At 44.5% G+C, this 27077-nt stretch overlaps 1 protein-coding gene across 2 annotated transcripts in view; it reads left to right on the plus strand.

Annotated features, from left to right (window-relative positions):
- PRDM5 (PR/SET domain 5) overlaps positions 1–27077 on the plus strand; it is a 182121-nt gene that overhangs the window by 24591 nt on the left and 130453 nt on the right. For both annotated transcript variants that reach the window (XM_066573807.1, XM_066573808.1), the window contains 3 exons: positions 6173–6295; positions 22002–22188; positions 23346–23517. In XM_066573807.1, the coding sequence (XP_066429904.1) occupies positions 6173–6295; positions 22002–22188; positions 23346–23517 (482 nt within the window). The remainder of the gene's footprint in view (positions 1–6172; positions 6296–22001; positions 22189–23345; positions 23518–27077) is intronic.

Consider the following 27077-nt stretch of genomic DNA (forward strand, 5'->3'; position numbering starts at 1 on the left):
CCCCCGGCAGCCGGACCACAACCTGGGGGGGCACGCCCCGACTGCGGGACCCAGCACCCCGCCGCAACCGCCGCATGGTAATAATAACCTGCCAAAGAACCACCAGCTTAAAAAAAAATCACAGAGGCATACATTATTTTTAATAGACACTGGAAAAAAGTTCCCTATGTTTATGGACTGTCCAGGAATTTCTGGCAAGAATCTGCATCTGAATGCTCACTTGCTCTTGTAAAAGGGCAAATGAATAAACTGTATCTTTTATGTAAACATAAAAACACTCGCTGGTCAGCTGCTGATCTTTCTGTGTAACTGGGAATAGCCGACCAATGATAGTGGTATATAGATAAATGATTGTGCCACTATGCAGCAGATAATCTGCCTGAGTGAATAATATAAATGAGCGCTGACCAATATGCTCATTAGTGTTGAGCAATTAAATATTCAGGTCAGCATTATCTAACACAATTTTCCCCAAATAATCATGAATCGGAACAGCCAATTCCGACTCCCATTGATTTAAATGGGAATAAAAATTGGCTTCACTAAGGTACATGTATGTGTTCTATTAATGTGGCCCAGTAATTAGGACTGTTGCCCTTCAGTGCTATGGTTGTAAGTTCAAACCCCATCAAGGGTAACATCTGTATGGATTTTTAAAAACTACAAAGAGGCAGTAAAATCCTAATAGTCAACAACTCACTCAAAGAATAGAATCTAAAATTAATTCCATTATTATACAATGATTAAAAACAGAGCAAAACATATGGCTTTGCAGCCGTAGACTGATTACTATGGCTGCCGGTCACAAACTAATAGAAAAATCCTGTGTGTAAGACCACAGCCTAATTTACAAGCCGGCAACCCAAACAATAAATAACCCCCTATTTGTAGGCCATTGGTAATTGATTTTATTACTTGTGTACTGAGGCGTATGGTTGCCACACTTGTAATAACAAGGTCACTTGTCATGTGTCAATGTGTTCACATATAGATTTATAATGGAACACTCATTTCATACTGACTTGGTATTGATAATTTACAGCGGCGCAAAATCACTTGTCAAGAATGTGAACATGTGCCTACACCTAGCTGTGGATTTGAGCACCAGAGTGTACTAATAGCCCATTGTGACATATTGCATGCATACTGACCCTAGTCTAATGTAGATGCTGCACTACAAAGACCCTGGTCCGAAAGGAGAACTTCAAGTGGGTGCCAGGGTCTATTGTTACATTAGATAAATGACCCAACCTGACACCCCTAGAGAAGCCTGGATATTTCTAGGAATGCCCTGTCTGTTCCTATATCAACACTCAAGCTCAATGTGTTTCTAAGCTCAATTTAATAGACCTCTCATCAGGAGCCAAGTTAAAGTGATAGAAATTAGTCTTTTGTTAATCAAGCTGTCGTGATAATGACAGGAAAGATTATCGAATCACATGAGAACAAAATAATAAAGGTTGATATTCAGGTAATCCAACTGTCATGATAACGCCAGAGAGGATTGTCAAATCGCCATGCACAAAAGTTGATATTCAGGTAATCTAACTGACATTTGGACACTGACATACTGCCAGGCAACATGGCTATTTGACAGTCCTCTGACATTATCATGACACATGGATTACCTGAATATTAACTTTTATTTGAAAGTACACTGTCAATGCGAGGTTGGTGCTCAAATCCGCATGTAGAGTGAACTTTTGAAAAGTTCGGTTAAGCCGATACGCTAAATGCTTGCAAAGTTCAATTCAGTCTGAATTAGTTCACACTAAACTGGAAGTTCACCAAATCCCCTAAAACTAGTGTATAACACTGTCTACGAGCCATGAAAGCCCTGTATTACCTCTTAGACTCTTATACAGGATTTATTTGTCTCTTAAGGCCCTTTTACACACAACGTATCTCGTTAAAAGGTCAGTCGACCCACCGAAAAAAGAGCGACTGTTTTCTTTGAAAAAAAAAAAAGAGCGTTTAAACCTAACAAATTTCACACAGTCTGGCGCTTGCTAGTGTTTACTTCTGCAATGACGGAACGAATGTCAATTAGACCATGCAAAAACAAATTTGTGAATGAAAACTTTCATGTGGACTTAACGTCAACGATCAGCGAAAGGTCAGCAAAAAAGTTATCACCAACTTTTGGCGGTTTGGGCAAAATTCTTTGTGTGTAAAAGGGCCTTTAGACAGTCTTATACACCAGTATTAACCCTTTCCAATCCAATGTCTGGCCTGCCCCGACATCATCATTTTACTCCACAGCTCCGATGTCGGGACAGGCCCGACACTGCAGTGCAGGAGTGCATCTGCACCCGATGTGTCTGATGATCGGGTGCAGATGCACTCCTGCACTGGTCCTCATCGAGGACCCCCCAAGGAGAAGGCAAAAAGGGTTAAAAACCCTTTCTGCCTTCTCCTTTACACATTACATAGCGCTCAATTAGCGCTATGTAATGCACGGAGATTCCAGACGACGATCATGTGACCGCGAGTGTCACCTGACCCCCAGCAGTCACATGAACGCCGAGCCATGAGCCTGAAGGAAGAATGCGGAAGTATTACTTCCACATTCCGCCTGGCGATCATGTAACCGCCGTTGTCACCTGACCCCCAGCGGTCACATGAACGCCGAGCCGGGAGGCTGAAGAGAGAATGCGGAAGTATTACTGCCACATTCCCCCCACGGTGTAGTGACCACCTGCACCCTCCTGAACTGTCAGATCAGGAGGGTAAAGGAAAAACTTATTTTTTCTCATCCATTATCCCCAGCTCTAATTTATTTGGAGCTGGGGAGAATGGATGAGAAAAAATAAATGGAATGGAAAGGTTAAAGGGTAGTATTCAACAAACCAAACCTGTTTCGGCTCGGTACAGATTCATGCCGAACTGAATTTTTAGCAAAGTTAGACCTGAAACAGGGTTCTACTGGTTTGGTTTACTTAACACTAATAAAAATCATTTTTGAGTATGTCATTAAAAAAATAAGTTGCATTTAAGTTAATGAGATCCACTGAAAACAGGAATATGGCAACTTGCTCTTTATGTGATCTGTTGATTTGTTAGTACAAATGTGAGTCTTTAACTAAGTAAAATTAGTTTCTCTGAAGTACTATGTGTTTTATCATGGATTGCTAAAACAAATATCTGCCTAAAAGACATAACACATTCTTATGGCATCAGTCATCAGAATTATAAATGGTACAGTTACAGAATTTGCTTTGGACCCCAAGAGCCTCTGGTTATGCCTCTGTTGTCACCTACAGAATTCTAGCAGCAGTTTGAGCTTTGGAGTTGGTGTTCTTTCAATCATTGTAGACAGGAATGTAAGTGACCCAATTTCTGAGGATCAGTCAGTACTCCTAACAAAGGCGGACTTCTACCTACACCGATGAAGGGCAAATACCCTGAAACAGCTGTCTGTACATGGAGTCTGGCTTTGCTTTCAATTCCCAGTCATTGTTACAAGGCCTGAAAAAAGAGACTGACTTTGGCTTGAATGCTGCCTTTCAATAGGTGGCACTGTGGAGGTTTTATTCCATCTCCCTTATTTGCATATTACCCAGAGGAGCGTGCATGGCCATTTGAGTCTCCTCACTCACCGTCTAGGTGCTCTCCCTAAGGAGAAAAGATAGCGTTTCAGTCAGCTCTCCTGACACATGTTTTACTGAATAATTGTGTTATCCATGAAATAACAATTCTGGAGTACTGCTTCTTAGAACCCAGCATTGTGCTATTATTCCTTCTAGAAATAGATTAATACATTTACAGCTGGGTTGTATCAGTTGGTGGTAGGTCACTACAGTTTGGTACTGTCTAATCCCTGCTGATTGTTTAGGGACACATACTTTTGAAGAGGGGAATTTGTTCATAAATCTCTAGGAGGAATTTACAGAGGAACGGCACAACACAGAGTTGTAAGAAAAGTTACTCCAAAATTATTTTGTTATGGAGTAAGAAATTATTTACTAAAACAGACATGTCAGGAGTACCAAGTCCTATTTAATCCCCCCACCAGTCATGTTAAGATTGGAAAAACCCTCACTTTTTGGAAAAACTTCACAAAAAATGTCACTTTTTTCTCTAGATTTTGAATTTATGTCTCATGGGAATATATTTTAGGCAGAACACAGTTCCCTTAAGTGCATTTTTAACCCCTTGGTGACATAACTAAGTTTAGCCTTAAGAACCAATAAATTGTTTCCCCTTTTGTGTTGCAGCAGTCATAACTTTTTTTTCTTCATTGTAGCTATGGGACACCTTGCATTTTAAAGGATTAGTTTTTATAAGAACTAATTTCAAGTACATGTAATGTATTGAATACCATTACATTTTTTGGCTGTGGGGCAATGGAAAAAAAACCAATTTCACCATTGTTGTTTGGGATTTATTTTTACAGCGTTCATAGTGTGGTATAATTATTATGTTACCTTTATTTTACAGGTAATGTAGGTTTTAACATGTTTTACCACTTTTGTACAATATAAAACCTTTTTTTTCACAGGAATAGTTTTTGTGTGGGGCCACATTCCAGGACCAGAGCATTTAGATTTTTCAGTCAACAGAGCCTGTTAGGCCTATTTTTCTTTTTCAAGGAATTTATTATTCTAGATGAATAATGAAATATATTTTACAGTATGGGCTGTCATGAATGTAGAGATACCGGATATTTGTAGTCTTTTTTTTTGTTCTTTTTATTTAGTCCATATTTAAAACCTTGTGTAAGAGGAAAAAAAGTTAGTACTTTTTTTCTGTAAAACATTTAGATGCCACAGTTAGCAATGACTGCAGCATCTACAGGGTTAAAGGGTGTAGAGGAGTGATCAGATAAACAAGTTCACATCATTTCCCTCCTTTCTGGAGAAAAAAAAACATATGTGACAATCAGAGCTCAACTATACTCTCTGATTGATGGTGGGCTGATGACATGAACAAAACGTCATGTCACCCCTCTCCTGGCACAGTGAGATATACGAGACAATCACTGTAGCTGGTCTCCCCTCCCTCTCCTTCTCCACTCAGCATAACCTGTCTGAGATAACAGCTTTAAATTCAGTATTCTCAACTCCATTTTAAATGGCTGTAGCTCTGGTTCTGTAAGGGCTATCTGTAATTGTAATGTTCCTTTCCTGCAGAATGAACGGAACATCTCCAAAACTAATGAAGGGGGGGGGGGGGGGGGGCGGTTAAAACTGGTGAAAACCTCATGAGGAGATCATGGCTCATCTCCCTGATTATATACTTATGGCCTGTAGCTTATTTAGGTCAATATAGATGGTATATATAATTAAAATGCCCCCTCGCCTGGCAGGAATAAATTGTATAGCCCCTGGTATAGCTGTGCTGATGCATCATGGGATAGATGTGTATGGGAAACTAAAAGAATTTCAATCTCAAGATCATGCCTGATAAGTATCAGACAGGGGGCTGCATTGCAAGGAAGTGGCTGCAGTATACAGAGAAGACCTTCAGAGTGTGACAGGCAATCGGGTAATGTGGGCAAGCATGGAAAATGTTTTTTTTTTTGCCGGAGTGGCCCTTTAAACTGTATCATTGCATTTGCAGACTATGTCATCAATAAGGTCCAATAGGATTTTTGTGAATCTCATAAGTAGACCTGAATGACAAACAGTTGGCTGCAAAGTCAGTGCCAAATAGTGTTGATCTTCTTCTGCACTTTTAAGGCTCGGTTGCATGAGAGGCGTACTATTATGGCAGAACTTGGACCTAATTAATGATGCTCACATTGCAATTTCTGTCTTTGAAATGTATCAGAAGCCATTAGGACCGGAAGTCACAAACACAGATATATTCAAATCCAGAGAGAGGACAATCACCATACTTTATCATCCTTTTAGTTTTGCTGTCACGCACAGATGAAATACGAATAGTAGAGACCCACTCATGTAGATGAGCCTAGCATTTGTCTATACACGGTTTTATTTTCAGCCTCTTTTCATACAGAGCGGTTTTGTTTGTCTTCTCTTGTTTTATTGCAATGGAAAATAAGATCTCATTTCCTTAATGGCCAAATCCGATAACATCCATATTCTCACGGTGTATCCAAAGGCCGTGAAAATTGTTGATAGGTCTTTTAGTAGTTGCATATATAGTTTGTTTTGTCAGTGGTTTTCTATTTTTCTTTTGTGAAGGAATGTTTCTTTTTCCTCTTCAGGTTCGAGGAAACAAAGGCGAAGTACTGTATATTTTAGATGCTACAAATCCACGCCATTCCAATTGGTTACGCTTCGTCCATGAGGCACCATCCCAAGAGCAAAAGAACTTGGCAGCTATTCAGGTTACTTTTCCTTATGCATTGACACAATTGTGTTTAGAACTTAACAACAACATGCAACTCTACAGTGCATTCTTTCAGTAGCTTGTGGGATGCCACATCGTTTTCACACACCTACTTACAGACTCAGCACTAATTAGCTTACAAATGAAGAAAGTTGAGTATGTCCTTATGACATTTGAGCAGTGGATGCCACCTGGCACCTAATTCTGGTAACCCTTTCCAATCCACTGTCTAATGTCTGAAGACATTCTGATTGAAGGCTGTTCAGCTCCGATGCCGGAAGACGTCCGACAGGGTATTCTTACTGTATATTACTGGCAGCTCTGTTGTTCGGGGGCCTTTCCAGCATGTCCCAGTACTACAGTACTGGACCTAGCCAGCAGATGGCGCCATTGTATAATGGCAGAAGAGAATACCCCCTAGGAAACCCTGAATCCAAAATTGGATTGCAAAGGGTTAAAGGGGTTGCGACATGAAGAAAATAGTTTCTAGTTAAATCCAGCCTATAATTATAAACATTTTCTTATTTTAAAAATGTTTCTATCCCCAGATAGCCCAGGACTAATGTTAGAATATTGCCACCTATTTTGTGTCCAACTCAATGATTGTTCCACCAGCTCTGCCTTGCTTTCTTCTCTGCTCTACTGGGTAGTAAAGGAATCCCTGGTGTGGTGAGCGGCTGCTTCTGAAGTTGCTGCATCTTCTCTCATGTCAGAAGAGATGCTGAGCAGGCGATAAGAGAGTGAGGCAGCGTTATTGCAGAAAATGAAAACTGATCACTTTGGAAAATTTTACTGTGGTGGACTGGACACAGAATGGCTATTTAATAGAAACAGCAGGTGGCGCTATTCTAACATTAGTCCCTGAATATCTTGGGATAGATACATTTATTTAAATAATTGGAAATACAAGAAATATTTAGAATTATGGGCTGGATTTAACTCAAAACAATATTTATCATAGATTAATCTCTTAAGATTAGAGATGAGCGAACGTACTCGTTTAGGGCGATTTCGCAATCGAGCACCACTTTTTTCGAGTAACTGACTACTCGGGCGAAAAGATTCGGGGGGCGCTGGGGGTGAGCGGGGGGTTGCAGAGGGGAGTGGGGGGGGAGAGAGAGAGAGCTCCCCCCTGTTCCCCACTGCTACCCCCCGCTCCACCACGCCACCCCCCGCACCCGGCGCCCCCGAATCTTTTCGCCCGAGTAGTCAGTTACTCGAAAAAAGCGGTGCTCAAGTGCGAAATCGCCCTAAACGAGTACGTTCGCTCATCTCTACTTAAGACCTCATGCACACAACTTTGCTTGTAAAGGAAAAATATATTTTTCAATGGAAGCACCTTTTCTAATACCTTTTTTTAGGAGATTGTTAGTTAAGTGGGTTTTCTGCATCTCAATATTGATGACCTATCCTCAAGATAGGAAATCAATTTTCATTCTGTGGGGATCTGCCCTTTGGGTCGCTCACCGATCTGTAATTTAAAAAGGCTGAAAAAAGGAAGAGAGCTGTTAGTCTACATGCTGCAGGCAGGTAGAGGCTGTCGTGATCTGCCTCAGAATCAAACTTCAAAGTGTGTTAACACATATACATGGTGTGGGCACTGTGCATACCTGTCCTGGGGACATGCCGCTCATGGTTTGGGCAGCAGGAATCTTGTGACAAAATCCCTTTAAATACATTTGTAAATACTTTCATTTCATTAATGTAAACATTCTGAAGGCTCGATCTTAGAACTTATGACTACTGTTTATCATTTCTCTCCATTATAACTGTTCATTCCATTGACTGTGAATACCAAAAATGATCACTATTGTCAATGGTATTGATAAGTATGATTGATGCTCATAGTAATACTTTCAATACGTGTGTCTGTGTAGTCCATGGCTGTTGGGAGAACCGTGATAAAGCAACAATAATGCAACTTGTTGTCTATAACTGTCATTCCAGCTCCCACAATGCACTGTTCTGTAGTAACAGGGAACCAGATATCTCTTAGATATATTTATATTAGTATAGAGGGGAAAAGGTCATGTAATTAAAATGTAGTACAAGTTAAGAAAAGCAAAGTATTTACAAATGCGGTATATAAAAATGTAATAGAAATGTAAAGTGTGTAAAGTTGCACAACATCGTTTAAATGATTATAGAAAAACTCAAGTTAATGCTAGAACTGCAGGTTTAAAACAATCAAGCTAACCTAATGTTACATAACCAGACTATCACAGAATACCAGGCAGAAATGGGAGAACTCTTACGAATTGAGAGGGCACTAGATAAGCTACTTATTTGAATTTACATATTACCGAAGTGTTTGGTGAACACAGCAAATCTACTACATTCTGCATAACTACAAAGGGAAGATTAACTTGTAACAGAACACAAATTGTAAATTGGAGATAGAATTTGTGTCAAGGATACATTGAGGACAGAATTAGGCTGTCTGCTTGATGTTTTTCTTTTAAAGGATGCTAAAATCCAGCTTTTTAAGGTTATCACAAATACGAAGGAAACATTTCTTTTTGGTGCACTGTTTGATAGTATTAACTTTAGTTAAACCTCGGATGACTAGACATTCATTGAAAATCTAAAGTAAAATAATACTGCCTGTGAACATAACTGGGAGTTATTTCATTCTGCATCAATCTGAGCTCTAAAATGCCTGGGTGTACAGACATCAAATTCAAAAGTTTAACTCTTCCAGGGGTCAGAAAACTTTGACTAAGGCCTCATGCACACGGGGCAAATTGAGCAGCGGATTCCACGCTTGTCAGCAGGCACAGGCGATCTGCTGCTCAATTTGCCCATTGATGTGTGTGTAGATTCCTCTCTCCACGCACACCAGCGGATTTTATTTGTGGCCCCTCCGTGCCAAAGTAAAATTGCAGCGTGCTCTATTTTTAGAGCGGATACGCAGGGATGGCTTCCATTGAAGTTAATGGAAGCCATCCCTCCCGTAGCACTTCTGCAATGAGCATTGCAGAAGTGTCGTGGATCTGCGTGATCGCCTATGCATTCTTTCTACTGCGCATGTGCACCGAGGTGCTAGCGGCACATCGGCATACAGAAAGAAGAAGAATCTGACAGGTACACAGGGTCGCCGTCAGCGGGCACGGAAGGATTCCGTGCGGGATTTCCCACATGAAATTCGTGCATGCCCGTGTGCATGAGGCCTAAGAAGATTGAGGTTTAGTGTTAAATGATCATTAAATATCAAACAATCAGAACTGTTACAAAATTTGCAAATATGTTTTACTTAAGGGTGTTGTTGCAGCCGTTCTGAGGCCTGCACCTTGCTTGCAGGCCAGACCAGGTTTTGGGTGTGCCATTGCGTCTCCTGGAGCTGAGGGGTGTGGTAGTTGCAGGAGTAATGTCAGTCAGCACCTGGTGCTGAGTAGCTTGGCTCCTACTTAAACAGTGCCAGCATGATCTCCTGTGCTGGTCAATCCTTCAGTTCCCTTTGGACAGCGACGGAGGAACACACCTTGGCTGAAGCTCCTAGCTAAGTTCTTTTATGCTTTGTTTGGTTTTCTGTTTTGCCTTTCTTTTGTGCTAGGGCTCCCTGATAGGGACTTGTCAGTGGCCCAGGCACGCGTGCAGGCTCACACTTGTCAGAGCGGTCGGTCTGCAGAGTAGGCAGGGCCCCCTCCCGGGTTAGGGGACCATAGGGAGAGAATTCCCCTTAGTTTTATGTTTCCTTTTTGCACTGTTGTGCCTTTTGTTTGTGTTTTTGAGGTTGTCCGTCCGGAGGACGCAACAGGTGTATTCTGTTTTTTTTAAATTTAATAATACATCATATAATAGGATTTAGATTCAGAATAGAATGCAACATTTTATATTATACATGTGCTTAAAATACTGCTCATAAATACTCATTACACCAGTGTAGTAGACTCCTTTCTCTACATGCAGATATACCGGCGCTGATTTAGAAATCAGGTGTGCTTCCTCTGCACTGCAGACCACAAGGAGCCTGTCAGCCATGCTATGCTAATTGCACAGTGGGGCCTCTGTTATCCTTTTTTAACAGAGGTCATGCTGCACAATTAGCATAACCGCGTTGAGTCATGCTGACCCGCAAGTTTTTTAAAATCTCTAACCATTAATGCGAGATTTATTAGCAGTGTTACATCTGTTGTCCATCAATATGGCTTCATCACGGCTGGATTGAGGCCCCTGGGCAAAAATTTTAGAGGGAGTCCCTCCCTAGTAGCAGTGCCGAGTAATGTGTGACTACTCATGCTGGAAATAAAAAATACATTACATTTTATGGTACATTGAATGACACCATTAAAAAATATAGCTTGGCCAGCAAAAAAAAAAACTTTCTCAGCCATATTGATGAAAAGAAAAGTTGTGATTGCTCTTGAAAGGCAGGGATGGCATCAAGGGGTTAAACTCAATAAGAAAATTGTATGGCTTCCACAAATATTAATTAATTTATTAAATAGAAAAAAAAGTAATACTGTTTCATAAAAAAATAGATGGGGTACAATTAGAGATGAGCGAGCGTACTCGGAAAAGCACTGCTCGCTCGAGTAATGTGCTTTATCCGAGTATCGCTGTGCTCGGGTCTGAAGATTCGGGTGCCGCTGCGGCTGACAGGTGAGTCGCAGCAGGGAGCGGGGGAGAGCGGGCGGGAGAGAAGGAGAGAAAGATCTCCCCTCCGTTCCTCCCCGCTCTCCCCTGCAGCTCCCCGCTCCGTGCCTGCACCCGAATCTTCAGGGACGAGCACAGCAATACTCGGATAAAGCAAATTACTCAAGCGAGTAGTGCTTTTCCGAGTACGCTCGCTCATCTCTAGGTACAATCCATTAAGCCAAGGATAGACAGATGCTAATAAAGTACTAGAGTATTTACGTGTTGTAGTCTAGGTGTTAGCACTTTTTAGGTTGTGCTCTAAACTACGTGGTTAAAACTGAGAAGCACAAATATCCGAAATGCCGGACTCGTCAAATCCTTCTGCATTTCTCACAAAAGAAACATCTTTTAATGCATAAGAAATAGAGCTGCAGACTCAGCATATAATATCCATGACTTACTTTGAGCTCTACGGGCCATCGATGCTTGGCATGCATGAAATTTGCCTTGCGCTCTATGCTAGTGATGTGCTAACCAGAAATATGATTGATGAATGTTGTGCAGAACAAAGATTACAATTATGCACAGAGCAGAATGAAACTGTGCTGTGGTTTCAAATGGCTTTTGTGAAATGTGTTGAGAAGTATGGAAGTAGTCAATATGTTTGAATTTACCTTCCTACACGGGGCTTCACAGAAATCATATAATATTAAATATGCTCACCGCCATGTTCTAATGGACTCAGCCCAGAGACTGCTCTGTGCCAGGAGCACTCCCCAACCTGTGGCAGGGTAATGAAGTTGAAAGAAAATCCAATCCAGCATAATAATGAGTTATAAAGTTGTATATTTTATTCATTTTCAATAAAAACATATGATAAGAGTTCACATCAGTACTACCCCACAGGCTTATACTGTAAGCAAGGACTTTCAGTTCGAAACGCGTAACCTTGATTTTGGTGCCCATTACAACCACAAGGGTTTTTACCCAACTTTTTTATAATTTTGCATGATAAGTCTGCCTGCTTATTCAATGATGTCCACTATCTCATTGTTATGTAGTTAGTTATCATTATAACTCTAGTGGGAAATGTAATGGCGGCCATGTTGATTCAGACCAAGATTTAACAGCAAGAGGTATAAATTTAAATGTAGCTTGAGCAAAACGTTAAAAGGCTTCCTGTCGAAATAACATCAGTTCAATATTAATTGAAGGCATTAAAACAATCTGTAGCATTTTAATTTCTTATGCTCTGACTTCTCTCTATCTCAATTCCTGTAGTCACCTTCATTACTGCTGGGTAGAGATGAGCGAGCATACTCGTCCGAGCTTGATACTCGTTCGAGTATTAGGGTGTTCGAGATGCTCGTTACTCGAGACGAGCACCACGCGATGTTCGAGTTACTTTCACTTTCATCTCTGAGACATTAGCGCGCTTTTCTGGCCAATAGAAAGACATGGAAGGCATTGCAACTTCCTCCTGTGATGTTCCAGCCCTATACCACTCCCCTGCAGTGAGTGGCTGGGGAGATCAGATAACACCCGAGTATTTAAATCGGCCCCTCCCGCGGCTCGCCACAGATGTATTCTGACATAGATCAGGGACAGTGCTGCTGATGCTGCTGCTGCTATAGGGAGAGGGTTAGGTGTTATTTTAGTCTTCAAGAACCCCAACGGTCCTTCTTAGGGCCACATCTGACCGTGTGCAGTACTGTTGAGGCTGCTTTTAGCAGTGTTGCACAATTTTTTTTTCTGTATATCGGGCATGCAGACCATAGTGTCCTCAGTCTGCTGTCATTTTACTCAGTATAGGGGCAGTACTGGTGAGGCAGGGAAAGAGGTATATTGGCTATATAGGCAGTGGGCTTTTTCCCCAAAACTTCCAAAAAATACAATATTAGGCCTGCCTGTCACTGCCTTCAGTTTACTGCGTCTATGCTGGGGGTATTAGTTGTTGAATTAATACCCAGCCTTGCGCATAATTGTTGCCTGCCTCTGCAGTGTGTTACGTACGCGAAGTCAGCCTCGAACAGGGCAATTGAAATACAGTGCATATCACAGGCAGTGGGCTTTTTCCCAAAAAGTTCAAAAAAATACAATGTTAGGCCTGCCTGTCACTGTCTTCAGTTTACTGCGTCTCTGCTGGGGGTAGTAGTTGTTGAATTAATACCCAGCCTTGCGCATAATTCTTGCCTGCCTCTGCAGTGCGTTACGTACGCGAAGTCAGCCTCCAACAGGGCAATCGAAATACAGTGCATATCACAGGCAGTGGGCATTTTCCCAAAAAGTTCAAAAAAATACAATATTAGGCCTGCCTGTCACTGCCTTCTGTTTACAGCGTCTCTGCTGGGTGTAGCAGTTGGTGAATTAATACCGAGCCTTGCGCATAATTGTTTCCTGCCTCTGCAGTGCGTTACGTACGCGAAGTCATCCTCCAACCACAGGCCAATAAGCGGCACATTTAACTACAGCTTTCTGTTTCTGCTAATCTCGTAATACACCATGCTGAGGGGTAGGGGTAGGCCTAGAGGACGTGGGCGAGGACGCGAGGCCCAAGTCAGGGTGTGGGCACAGGCCGAGCTCCTGGTCCAGGTGTATCGCAGCCGACTGCTGCGGGATTAGGAGAGAGGCGAGTTTCAGGGGTCCCCAGATTCATCTCACAATTAATGGGTCCACGCGGTAGACCTTTATTAGAAAATGAGCAGTGTGAGCAGGTCCTGTCGTGGATGGCAGAAAGTGCATCCAGCAATCTATCGACCACCCAGTCTTCTACGTCGTCCACAGCTGCAACTCTGAATGCTCTGGCTGCTGCTCCTCCTTCCTCCCAGCCTCCTCACTCCATGAAAATGACACATTCTGAGGAGCAGGCAGACTCCCAGGAACTGTTCTCGGGCCCCTGCCCAGATTGGGCAGCAATGGTTCCTCTCCCATCAGAGGAGTTTATCGTGACCGATGCCCAACCTTTGGAAAGTTCCCGGGGTCCGGGGGATGAGGCTGGGGACTTCCGGCAACTGTCTCAAGAGCTTTCAGTGGGTGAGGAGGACGATGACGATGAGACACAGTTGTCTATCAGTGAGGTAGTAGTAAGGGCAGTAAGTCCGTGGGAGGAGCGCACAGAGGATTCGGAGGAAGAGCAGCTGGACGATGAGGTGACTGACCCCACCTGGTTTGCTAAGCCTACTGAGGACAGGTCTTCAGAGGGGGAGGCAAGTGCAGCAGCAGGGCAGGTTGGAAGAGGCAGTGCGGTGGCCAGGGGTAGAGGCAGGGCCAGACCGAATAATCCACCAACTGTTTCCCAAAGCGCCCCCTCGCACCATGCCACCCTGCAGAGGCTGAGGTGCTCAAAGGTGTGGCAGTTTTTCACTGAGACTGCAGACGACCGACGAACTGTGGTGTGCAAGGTTTGTCGCGCCAAGATCAGCCGGGGAGCCACCACCACCAGCCTCACCACCACCAGCATGCGCAGGCATATGATGGCCAAGCACCCCACAAGGAGGGACGAAGGCCGTTCACCGCCTCCAGTTTGCACCACTGACTCTCCCCCTGTGCCCCAACCTGCCACTGAGATCCAACCCCCCACTCAGGACACAGGCACGACCGTCTCCCGGCCTGCACTCACACGCTCACCTCCGCTGTCCTCGGCCCCATCCAGCAATGTCTCTCAGCGCAGCGTCCAGCCGTCGCTAGCGCAACTGTTTGAGCGCAAGCGCAAGTACGCCGCCATGCACCTGCATGGTCAAGCATTAAATGTGCACATAGCCAAATTGATCAGCCTGGAGATGCTGCCGTATAGGGTTGTGGAAACGGAGGCTTTCAAAAACATGATGGCGGCGGCGGCCCCGCACTACTCGGTTCCCAGTCGCCACTACTTTTCCCGATATGCCGTCCTAGCCCTGCATGACCACGTCTCCCGCAACATTGTACGTGCCCTCACCAACGCGGTTACTGCCAAGGTCCACTTAACAACGGACACGTGGACAAGCACAGGTGGGCAGGGCCACTATATCTTCCTGACGGCACATTGGGTGAATTTAGTGGAGGCTGGGACCGAGTCAGAGCCTGGGACCGCTCACATCCTACCCACCCCCAGAATTGCGGGCCCCAGCTCAGTGGTGGTATCTGCGGCGGTGTATGCTTCCTCCACTAAACCACCCTCCTCCTCCTCCTCCTATGCAACCTCTGTCTCGCAATCAAGATGTGTCAGCAGCAGCACGTCGCCAGCAGTCGGTGTCGCGCGGGGTGGCAGCACAGCGGTGGGCAAGCGCCAGCAGGCCGTGCTGAACAGCGTAGAGCTATAGTGGAATATCAACTCCAACATGGGCGGCGTAGTGGGAGTCAGCCTCCTCAATTCCTTACAGAAGAGTGGGCCTGGTTGGCAGACATCTGCCAGGTCCTTGGAAACTTTGAGGAGTCTACCCAGATGGTGAGCGGCGATGCTGCAATCATTAGCGTCACCATTCCTCTGCTATGCCTCTTGAGAAGTTCCCTCCAAAGCATAAAGGCAGAAGCTTTGCGCTCGGAAACGGAGGCGGGGGAAGACAGTATGTCGCTGGATAGTCAGAGCATCCTCATGTCTATATCTCAGCTCGTTGAGGAGGAGGAGGAGGAGGGGGAGGAGCATGAGGAGGAGGGGGAAGAGACAGCATGGCCCACTGCTGAGGGTACCCATGCTGCTTGCCTGTCATCCTTTCAGCGTGTATGGCCTGAGGAGGAGGAGGATCCTGAAAGTGATCTTCCTAGTGAGGACAGCCATGTGTTTCGTACAGGTACCCTGGCACACATGGCGGACTTCATGTTAGAATGCCTTTCTCGTGACCCTCGCGTTACACGCATTCTGGCCACTACGGATTACTGGGTGTACACACTGCTCGACCCACGGTATAAGGAGAACCTTTCCACTCTCATACCCGAAGAGGAAAGGGGTTCGAGAGTGATGCTATACCACAGGACCCTGGCGGACAAACTGATGGTAAAATTCCCATCCGACAGCGCTAGTGGCAGAAGGCGCAGTTCTGAGGGCCAGGTAGCAGGGGAGACGCGGAGAGCAGGCAGCATGTACAGCGCAGGCAGAGGAACACTCTCCAAGGCCTTTGCCAGCTTTCTGGCTCCCCAGCAAGACTGTGTCACCGCTCCCCAGTCAAGGCTGAGTCGGCGGGAGCACTGTAAAAGAATGGTGAGGGAGTACGTAGCCGATCGCACGACCGTCCTCCGTGACACCTCTGCTCCCTACAACTACTGGGTGTCGAAGCTGGACACGTGGCCTGAACTCGCGCTGTATGCCCTGGAGGTGCTTGCTTGTCCTGCGGCTAGCGTCTTGTCAGAGAGGGTGTTTAGTGCGGCTGGGGGAATCATCACGGATAAGCGGACCCGCCTGTCAACTGACAGTGCCGACAGGCTTACACTCATAAAGATGAACAAAGCCCTGATTTCCCCAGACTTCTGTTCTCCACCAGCGGACAGCAGCAGTACCTAAACAATACGTAGGCTGCACCCACGGATGGAAGCATCGTTCTCTATCACCATCAAAAACGGGGACCTTTTAGCTTCATCAATCTGTGTATTATATTCATCCTCCTCCTCCTGCTCCTCCTCCTGAAACCTCACATAATCACGCCGAACGGGCAATTTTTCTTAGGCCCACAAGGCTCAGTCATATGACTTTTGTAAACAATGTTTATACGTTTCAATTCTCATTAAAGTGTTGAAACTTTCACCTGAACCAATTTTTATTTTAACTGGGCTGCCTCCAGGCCTAGTTACAAATTAAGCCACATTAATCAAAGCGATTAATGGGTTTCACCTGCCCTCTTGGTTGGGCATGGGCAATTTTTCTGAGGTACATTAGTACTGTTGGTACACCAATTTTTTTGGGCCCTCGCCTGCACTCATGCTACAGCAAGGTGTGTGGGGTTGGCCCATACTTTTGCTACATAAATGTAACTGGGGCCTTGTCTATACTGCAACTACTGAAATGTGAAAGAGACTGTTATCTCCCCAAACTGCTGCAGTGGGAATTTTACTGTGGCCTATCTTGACTGCTACTACTACTGAAATGGAACTAATACTGTGCTCCCCCTATACGGCTGCTTCGGAATTGTTACTGGGGCCTGTCTTGACTGCTACTATTACTGAAATGGAACTAAGACTGTGCTCCTCGTATACTGCTGCTAGTGATATGTTACTGGGGCCTGTCTTGACTGCTACTATTACTGAAATGGAACTAAGACTGTGCTCCCCCTATACTGCTGCTTCGGAATTGTTACTGGGGCCTGTCTGGACTGCTACTACTACTGAAATGGAACTAATACTGTGCTCCCCCTGTAATGCAGCTAGTGATATGCTACTGGGGCCTGTCCCTAATGCTACAGCTGAAATGTTACTAATTCTGGGCTCTGCCTATACCGCTGCTAATGCTATGTCACTGGGGTGTGGAAACGGAGGCTTCCCAAAGACATGATGGTGGCGAGGCCATTTCCCACCAACGCGGTTACTGTTAAGGTGCATATAACCACAGACACGTGGAGAGGACACGTAGTGCCTCAAAAACATCCCCCTCCTCCTCCAACAATGAAAACATTCTTGCCAAATACCTTTGCATTGGTCCCTCTGGTGGCAGTCCAAGAATTTCACCTTTACCGACACAACAAGAGAGCTCCCCCACCATCCCCCCGCCACGGCCCACTTAATCCTGGCCACTTTCCGAAAACCAACTAAATAAAACCGCGCAACTATGTCCGCAGTCACCACCACATTCCCACCAATGCGGTTACTGTTAAGGTACATATTACCACTCTGACTGGGGCATGCACTGTGGGCCGAAGCACACCTGTATTGTATGTGACGTTAGCTCTGCTGAGCAGGGCACTGCAATGCGATACATTTATGTACCGCCGATGGGTTCCAGCGAGCCACCCATGCTGTGGGTCCACAGGGACTTCACATTAGGGATTTGTACCTGTTAGTGTCTATGTATAAAAAACCCCGGTCAGACTGGGGCATGCAGTGTGGGCCGAAGACCACCTGCATTTAATCGGACGTTACCTCAGCTGTGCTGGGCAATGCAATGGGATATATTTATGTACCACCGGTGGCTTCCTGGAACCCACCTATGCTGTCGGTCCACACGGAGTTGTAACTGCATGTGTCTACTTATAAAGAACCCAAGTCTGACTGGGGCATGCAGTGTGGGCCAAAGCCCGCCTGCATTAAACCTGACGTAACCTCAGCTGTGCTAGGCACTGCAATGGGATTTATATATGTACCGCCGGTGGGTTCCAGGGAGCCACCCATGCTGTCGGTCCACACGGACTTCACAATAGGGAGTTGTACCTGCCTGTGTCTACTTATAAAAAACCCCAGTCTGACTGGGGCATGCAGTGTGGGCCGAAGCCCACCTGCATTAAACCTGACGTTACCTCAGCTGTGCTGGGCACTGCAATGGGATTTGTTTATTTACCGCCGGTGGGTTCAAGGGAGCCACCCATGCTGTTGGTGCACACGGAATTCCCATTGCGGAGTTGCACCTGCCTGTGACTATTTATAAAAAACCCCGGTCTGACTGGGGCATGCAGTGTGGGCCGAAGCCCACCTGTATTTAATCTGACGTTAGCTCTACTATCCGGGGCACTGCATTGGGACAAACTACAGGAGCAATACAGCGCTAATGAGACGTGCACAGCTACGCTAGCATTGGAGTCCGCTGTAGGCCCGCGATTGCTGAGGGTTTGTGCAGAGGCCTATGTCCTGGGTGCAGTGAAAGTCCGCTTCCTGCCTAGGATTGCTGAAGCTGGGGGCCGAGGCCTATGTCGTGGCCACGGTGCAAGTCTGCCATGTTTGGCCGGTCAGATCAATTTTTGGTTCATGTCTTGGGTTTCCTAGGACCCACCTATGCTGTTGGTGCAAACTTAGCTCCCATCGCCGTGTTTGACCTGTCTGGCACAAAGACACTGACTGACTTAGGTAGGGGGCAGATCGCAGACGGCTTTCCCCTTGCAGTGTGGATTGAGCTATGCGACACCTTGACAGAATGAATAGTGTGTGGCACATGGGTTCCCCATTGCTATGTCCACGTGTGCAGCTCCTGATGGAGGTGGCACAGGATTGAATTTATCATTGCTTCTGTACAGCATTGTGGGCTATCGCCCCGCCCCTTTTAAAGAGGGTCGCTGCCTGGCCCTGCCAACCGTCTGCAGTGTGTGCCTGCGGTTCCTCCTCATGGCAGACGCACTTATAAATAGACATGAGGGTGGTGTGGCTATGAGGCCAGCGTGTGGCATGAGGGCAGCTGAAGGTTGCGCAGGGACACTTTGGTGTGCACTGTGGACACTGGGTCGTGCGGGGGGGGGGGGGGGGGGGGTTGGGCAGCATGTAACCCAGGAGAAGTGGCAGCGGAGTGTCATGCAGGCAGTGATTGTGCTTTGTTGGAGGTAGTGTGGTGCTTAGCAAAGGTATGCCATGCTAATGAGGGCTTTTCAGAAGTAAAAATTGTTGGGAGGGAGGGGCACTCTTGCCGCTATTGTGGCTGAATAGTGGGACCTGGGAACTTGAGATGCAGCCCAACATGTAGCCCCTCGCCTGCCCTATCCGTTTCTGTGTCGTTCCCATCACTTTCTTGAACTTCCCAGATTTTCACAAATGAAAACCTTAGCGAGCATCGGCGAAATACAAAAATGCTCGAGTCGCCCATTGACTTCAATGGAGTTCGTTACTCGAAACGAACCCTCGAGCATCGCGAAAAGTTCAACTCGAGTAACGAGCACCCGAGCATTTTGGTGCTCGCTCATCTCTACTGCTGGGCCCTGACAAAGTAGACAGACATATACAAAAATGCAGATTTTTTTCTGTCTTCGAGGGCATAATGACACCTATTGAAAGAGCCTGAAATTTGGACTTGAGGAGAATTGTAAATCTAAAGTAACTGAATTTGCTTCTGTAATTGTATGTATTGAGCACTCTACGAACAGCGATGTTCAGTTATCATCAGCTCAGGCTGAATTGCACCAAATTATTTCCATGCAGAATCTACTTGATAACTTTGATTCTAGGCTAAAGAGAAACCATGTTAAGTACTGGACTGAGACTGAAACTTTATCTGTTATTCCTAAACTGACAACAATTTTTGAAGATGTATTAAAGTTACCCTCCAGTCCTGAACTAAGAAAGATGACCGCACTGCTCCTCTGACTACCTGATGCACACTGTGCATTAGTAGGAATCATTAGTCTAAGACACTACACACTGATCTGATTGGCCAGTGTTTGACCAATCCTTTTTTGTTATGTGCTACCTACAGCCCATTCTTTCTGTGTTAGATTATGGTTTCATCATAGCCAACTGTATCATGGCACATACTGTAAATTAACCCATGAACTGGGTATCATCGATCTATCCTACACTGAGGCAATGTCTTATTTCTAGACCCCACTCACAACTGTAGACTGTAATGTCTTCCCTTTCTTCATGCCCCAGTTGAGATGGTTCTTCTCAGTCACTGAATTCTGCTGAGAGGGTGCAGCTGTAGGGTCAATTACTAGAGAACACAGTCTGTGTGTTGGGGAGTCTAAGTAGCAAAGGAAATGGGTGGACCCGATGGTATTGGAGGCTTTGGTCCCAGATGAATGTTTAGAGATGAAACATGCCTTAGGAAGGGCTGTGAAGAATGAATGAACTGTGGAGGTGCTGCAAACCAGCGGTACCCATGACAGATGTGTGAAGAAAAGACTAGTGGATAGGCGCAACTCGCCAGAAAAGATGGTGGGACGGTAGGATGTACTATCCAACTTCTCTTTTATTAGGTATATTAAAAAAAACAGCTATGCTGGTAGGTCTGGGACACAGGCTTAATAACATGTGGACCTCATTAGGCTAAATAGTCTTTTAGATCGTGGCCAATACATGCGCAAATCTACTTTGTTCATAGCACAAATACATTGCACTAAAGCGTTCAAAATTGCGCTTACGCTTGTGTGAAGGAGCCCTACAAGTATCTTCTACTCATACAACCTGACTACCAGAGGAAACTTTTTGTAGTCAGTATCAGTTTAGTTTACCACACGATTCTGTACAACAGTAACATAAACACCCAACAATGAAACAGGTCTTAAAGGAGATGTCCCGCGCCGAAACGGGTTTTTTTTTTTTTAAACCCCCCCCCCCCGTTCGGCACGAGACAACCCCGATGCAGGGGTTAAAAAAACCACCCGCACAGCGCTTACCTGAATCCCGGCGGTCCGGCGTCTTCATACTCACCTGCTGAAGATGGCCGCCGGGATCCTCTGTCTTCATGGACCGCAGGGCTTCTGTGCGGTCCATTGCCGATTCCAGCCTCCTGATTGGCTGGAATCGGCACGTGACGGGGCGGAGCTACACGGAGCTACACGGAGCCCCATAGAGAAGAGGAGAAGACCCGGACTGCGCAAGCGCGGCTAATTTGGCCATCGGAGGGCGAAAATTAGTCGGCACCATGGAGACGAGGACGCTAGCAACGGAGCAGGTAAGTATAAAACTTTTTATAACTTCTGTATGGCTCATAATTAATGCACAATGTACATTACAAAGTGCATTATTATGGCCATGCAGAAGTGTATAGACCCACTTGCTGCCTCGGGACAACCCCTTTAAGCTGGGTTCACACGGGGCGTAATCGCCGCAGAATATCGGTGCAGACTTTCTGGATGGAAATTCCAACCATGGCTTTTTATCCCAGGTTTAGCCAACAAAGTGGACAAGATTTGCAAGAATCTTGTCCACATGCTGCGGCCGATCCAGAATTCAAAGACACGGCATTTCAGTTCTTTCTCCATTTCCGCAGCTGCCGCTCTCCTTTCTATGTGGAGAGATGGCCGCAGCGGAATGCACGTGGCGAAACCGCTCCAAAATCCGTGCAGGTTTTGAAGCGGAAATCTGGCGGTATTTCCGTGAGATCATTCCATGGGATTTCCACGGGACTTCAGCGCCGTGTGACCCCAGCATAAAGGGCCAAGATATGTAATTAAAATAAATTACAAGGTGACATAGTTTTCTATTTAATGATTACAGGTTCTAATTTGTTAACTAAAGGTAAACTTGTACTTCATGCGGTTTATGATTATATTTTTAATTGTTTCTTCGGTCTATGAATATTTCAGGAAGGAGAGAACATTTTCTATTTGGCTGTTGATGACATTGACACAGACACTGAACTACTGATTGGCTACCTAGACAGTGATATGGAAGAAGCTGAAGAGGAGAGCAAAGAAGTTGTGAATGTGGTCACCAAAGAAGAGGAAGAGAGCATTAAAGAGGTTCAGCAATCTGGAGAAAAAAGTGAAACAGGTTAATATAATTGTCTTCAAGTCGGGAATATATAAATGTTAGCTCTAGGCTTATTGTACAAATACTAAGTGAATAGCTGTAGAGTTCTAACTAAAACACAATTATTTTGAAGCAAGATTTCATAAAGCACTAAACATGATAGAGATGTGCAGATTGCTAGTTATTAATACTTAAGGGGAAGCCCCCTCAATAGGATCCTCTGGTTTGTAATAAATACAAATGAGAAGACGTTTTTCAAGCCAGAATTAAAGGAACTCTTAAAGAGCTGCAAGTTCCTTGACATTGTTCATAAATTTCTGTTAAAGGAAATGTGATACAATCGAAGCAAAGGACAGTGCAAATCAATAGCACTTTCTTTAGAGCTTTTAATTTGAAGAACACTACAAGTCAAAAGAATTGGAGCCATCTATAAAGTGCCCATCATTAAAATGGTGGAAAAAAACTGTACCTAAAAGTCCTTATTAACTTATGTTGGGGAAAGTTGTCTGCCATTTTGATGGAAAAATTGGCCCTGTATTTTGAAAGTCTTTGCAGTGGAGGAACCACCAATACAAATGTGAACAAGGATCAGTTTCATTGGATTCCCCCTTTAAGATAAAGGCTTAGTCAATGGACTTGGAAGGGAGAAGATGACCAGGCACAGATATGAAGAAACAACAATGCACTATATGTTGAGGTTACTTCATCTGAAACTCCCTTCTGATTATTGGTTAAACATGGTGAAAAACATGTCCTGATTATATTTGACAAGGTACTTGAGGGCACATGCCTAGGGCATCCATTAATGGCTTATTATGTTGGTGTAACCTTAGAGCTGCTGACTGTGTCCCCCTCTAAAGCAATTTAACAGTAATAAAATAGGCGTAAGTTGGGTGGGCACTGATAACATTCATAGTGGCTGGTACAGAGATTTGGGAGAGAAAGGCAGTATGAACCCAGCCTTATATATGGGGTGCATTCAGATTCTGTGCCTAGGGCAGCACCCCCTGAAAACACAGCCTTGTGTTGGGGCATGTAAAGGTAAATGCTAAAATACGTGCACCAATAAACTTGAGTAAATCTTTCTAGAATAGTATTCACTATAAGAGCAAATAACCACTATTGTTTGAGCCATAGATGCATAGTTGTATTAAGTGCCTTTCCTTTCAACTTTCTAGAGCACAATTGTAAGGATGACCATGACTGCCCACTTTGTGAGTCCAGTTTTCCAAGCCAGGAAATCTTAGCAGAACATCTTCAGACTTTGCATCAGAAGCCAAGTGAAGAGAAGGAGTTCAAGTGTAGAAACTGTGGGAAGAAATTTCCAGTAAAACAGGCTCTCCAACGACAGTATGTACTTGAAGTTAGTTTTTGTTATTTAATGCAATCTGCCTGCCTGGCTTGTCCTATAAACGTCTTAAATGTGTGGTGAAGGTGGAAGTGTAAACTTTCAATGCAAACAGGTAATGACTACGGTATCAGTAACTATTAGTTCAAATAAAAGGCGAATGGTTGCCTGGAGCAGCCAATAAAGTTGCAGTTGTCACTTTTCTAGGTTTTAAAATATAAGTTGTGACCTAATTGGTTGTTTAGGCACGATTTTTCATTTGCACTGCTTTGTATTAGTAACCACAATCGGTACCGTGTTTAATACTGAGCTCATTCATTCTCTTCTATATCCTTTGTTGCCTGTTGTTCTGTGGGATTCTGAATATCTCAATATATTTTAGTCTCGGTTTACATATATCTGTTATATATGCCCAGTTGTTTTATGCTTGAGATGGACACACTTGATATCAACGTTGTATAGAGGTGGAAAATGCTGCATGCAAAGTGTTACTGTCCAGTGCTGGAGATGCCCATAACCGATGCCACCGGATGCAAAACTGTTCTCATCGAAAAGTATGGGATTATGCTGGCCTAGAAATATGTGAAAAAAATAGTAATAAGTTTGTATTTGTACGTAGAGAAAAATATACAATATTTTTAGTGCAGTAATCCCTTTCCCCATGTCACAGAAACATAATTTTAGAAAACTGTTGACCAAATAGCTGATAGCTCTCTCCCAATTCCCCCATACGCATGCTAGCTTGGCTAGGCCAAATATGCATGTTTTGTAAACGGGAAGAGGAAAATAAGCTGCTGCCTGACTCCTATGGAGGCAACTTATCTTCCCGAGAGCAAAAGGAACAGCATGTTGAAATCCTACTGCCCGATCCTTTTCTTTCCCAACATCTGCCATCGGGGAAGAGTCATTCAATTGGTTGGCTTGTCTGAAATTAATCTAATGTGTATGGTCAGTTTAAGTGATATAAAGCACATATTCCTCAATGCATTACTTTTAGGGTATGCAACTAACATACAAAATGATAAATAGCTTAAACCAAAGGTTTGTAGATAACTTCTTTTGAAAACCCCTACTAATTGCTAAAAAGAAGGGACAAAATTCTATGCCTTTTTTATTTGAATGGAGCTATTATGTGAATGATGATAGCCCCTATTGGGGATTCCAGCAACCTCTATATTTGTCTTTGAGGCTTTAGTAATAGTGTAAAAACCACAAAATGCTTATTACACGTACAGTAAGGGCCCATTTACATGGAACGATGATCACTCAAAGATCGCTCAAATGACAGTTTTAATGACAGTTTTGAGTAATCATTTTGCATAAACTATTAAGTAGCTACTCAGCTACTTAATAGCTATTTAGCTGAAAGCAGTTAAAAGCCCGAGGACTGTTATCTCCATTTGGCTCCTTTGTTCTCCGACGGGAAACAATGCTATCAGCACTCCCCGAGGAAAACTTCTGATAAGACCGCACAACGATTTTTAGGTTGGCCTGAATTTAACGATCAACCAGCAGTGCATGAAAATTGCACGATGACCACACGTTTAGACGCAACGATTATCGTTCAAACGATCGCTCTTTAGCGATTTTTGAATGATCATCGCTCCGTGTAAATGGGCCTTAATATAATTACAAATGTAGTACTTTTTACCTGTTCCTATCATCCGCAATGATGCAGAGTGAGTTGTCAGTTATTTATCACTTTGTGTTACTTCTGTGTTATGACCTTATTAAGTGTGCTCACCTTCGCTACCATGTTATTACAGTAATAGCTTATGTAAAAGTTTTTTAGCACATTAGTATGATTTACTTAATTACACTCAAAAAAGTAACAATGTACCACACATTTAAGTAGCTAAAGGGTAATTTATAAAGTAGGATACTCGTGTCATTGAATCTGTTTTTATACATAGGATATGCTGCAAAAACATCAGATTAAAATAGCATTACCTGTGCCAAGTATGGCTAAATGTGTATAAACCAAATATTTTTTCCTAATATGTCAGGGAAATAATATTGAACTGATTATATCTGTTTATTCTAAATTTTCCATATTATCTCTGACCTGATCAAACGCTGTAGTTAGCAGAATGTATTTATAAGTGAGAGTTGGTCCATATGTTGACCCAGAGTCGGCATCGACTGAATGGTCAATCATCATTTATAAGTGTGTGTGTGTATATATATATATATATACCTGTCAAGTTAACCGGCTGAACCAGATGGACATTGTCTCCCTTCAGCCTAACATACAATGTTACTATGTATATAATTTTATATATTCGTTGTACTGGTATTGACAGCATCAGACTAGGGTTCCTTTGGCAGACCAGAGGATACAACCTCCATCTAAGAACATTAACTTTCTCGTCATCATTGTTTAAAGCTAGAGATGAGCGAACACCAAAATGTTCGGGTGTTCGTTATTCGGAACGAACTTCCCGTGATGCTCGAGGGTTCGTTTCGAACAACGAACCCCATTGAAGTCAATGGGCGACCAGAACATTTTTGTATTTCGCCGATGCTCGCTAAGGTTTTCATGTGTGAAAATCTGGGCAATTCAGGAAAGTGATGGGAATGACACAGTGACGGATAGGGCAGGCGAGGGGCTACGTGTTGGGCTGCATCTCAAGTTCACAGGTCCCACTATTAAGCCACAATACCGGCAAGAGTGGGCCCCCCCCCCTCCCAACAACTTTTACTTCTGAAAAGCCCTCATTAGCATGGCATACCTTTGCTAAGCACCACACTACCTCCAACAAAGCACAATCACTGCCTGCATGACACTCCACTGACACTTCTCCTGGGTTACATGCTGCCCAACCGCCCCCCCCCTCCCCCCCCACAGCGCACACCAAAGTGTCCCTGGGCAGCCTTCAGCTGCCCTCATGCCACACCACGCTCATGTCTATTTAGAATTGCGTCTGCCATGACGAGGGACCGCAGGCACACACTGCAGAGGTTGGCACGGCTAGGCAGCGACCCTCTTTAAAAGTGGCGGAGCGATAGCCCACAATGCTGTACAGAAGCAATGAGAAATAGAATCCTGTGCCACCGCCATCAGGAGCTGCACACGTGGGCATAGCAATGGGGAACCTATGTGCCACACACTATTCATTCTGTCAAGGTGTCTGCATGCCCCAGTCAGACCGGGCTTTTTAATTCATAGACACAGGCAGGTACAACTCCCTATTGTGAAGTCCCTGTCGACCCACAGCATGGGTGGCTCCCTGGAACCCACCGGCGGTACACAGAAATATCCCATTGCATTGCCCAACACAGCTGAGGTAGTAATGTCGTGCTTAATGCAGGTGGGCTTCGGCCCACACTGCATGCCCCAGTCTGACTGGGGTTCTTTATAAGTGTACAGATGTAGTAAAAACTCCGTGTGCACCTACAGCATGGGTGGGTGCCAGGAAGCCACCGGCGGTACATAGAAATATCCCATTGCATTGCCCAACACAGCTGAGGTAGTAATGTTGTGCTTAACCCTTTCCAATCCAATTTGTATATGGTTTTCCTAGGGGGCTTACTCTTTTTCTGCTGTTATACAATGGCGCTA

This window comes from Eleutherodactylus coqui, chromosome 7, assembly GCF_035609145.1.
Source record: "Eleutherodactylus coqui strain aEleCoq1 chromosome 7, aEleCoq1.hap1, whole genome shotgun sequence".
Lineage (NCBI taxonomy): Eukaryota > Metazoa > Chordata > Amphibia > Anura > Eleutherodactylidae > Eleutherodactylus > Eleutherodactylus coqui.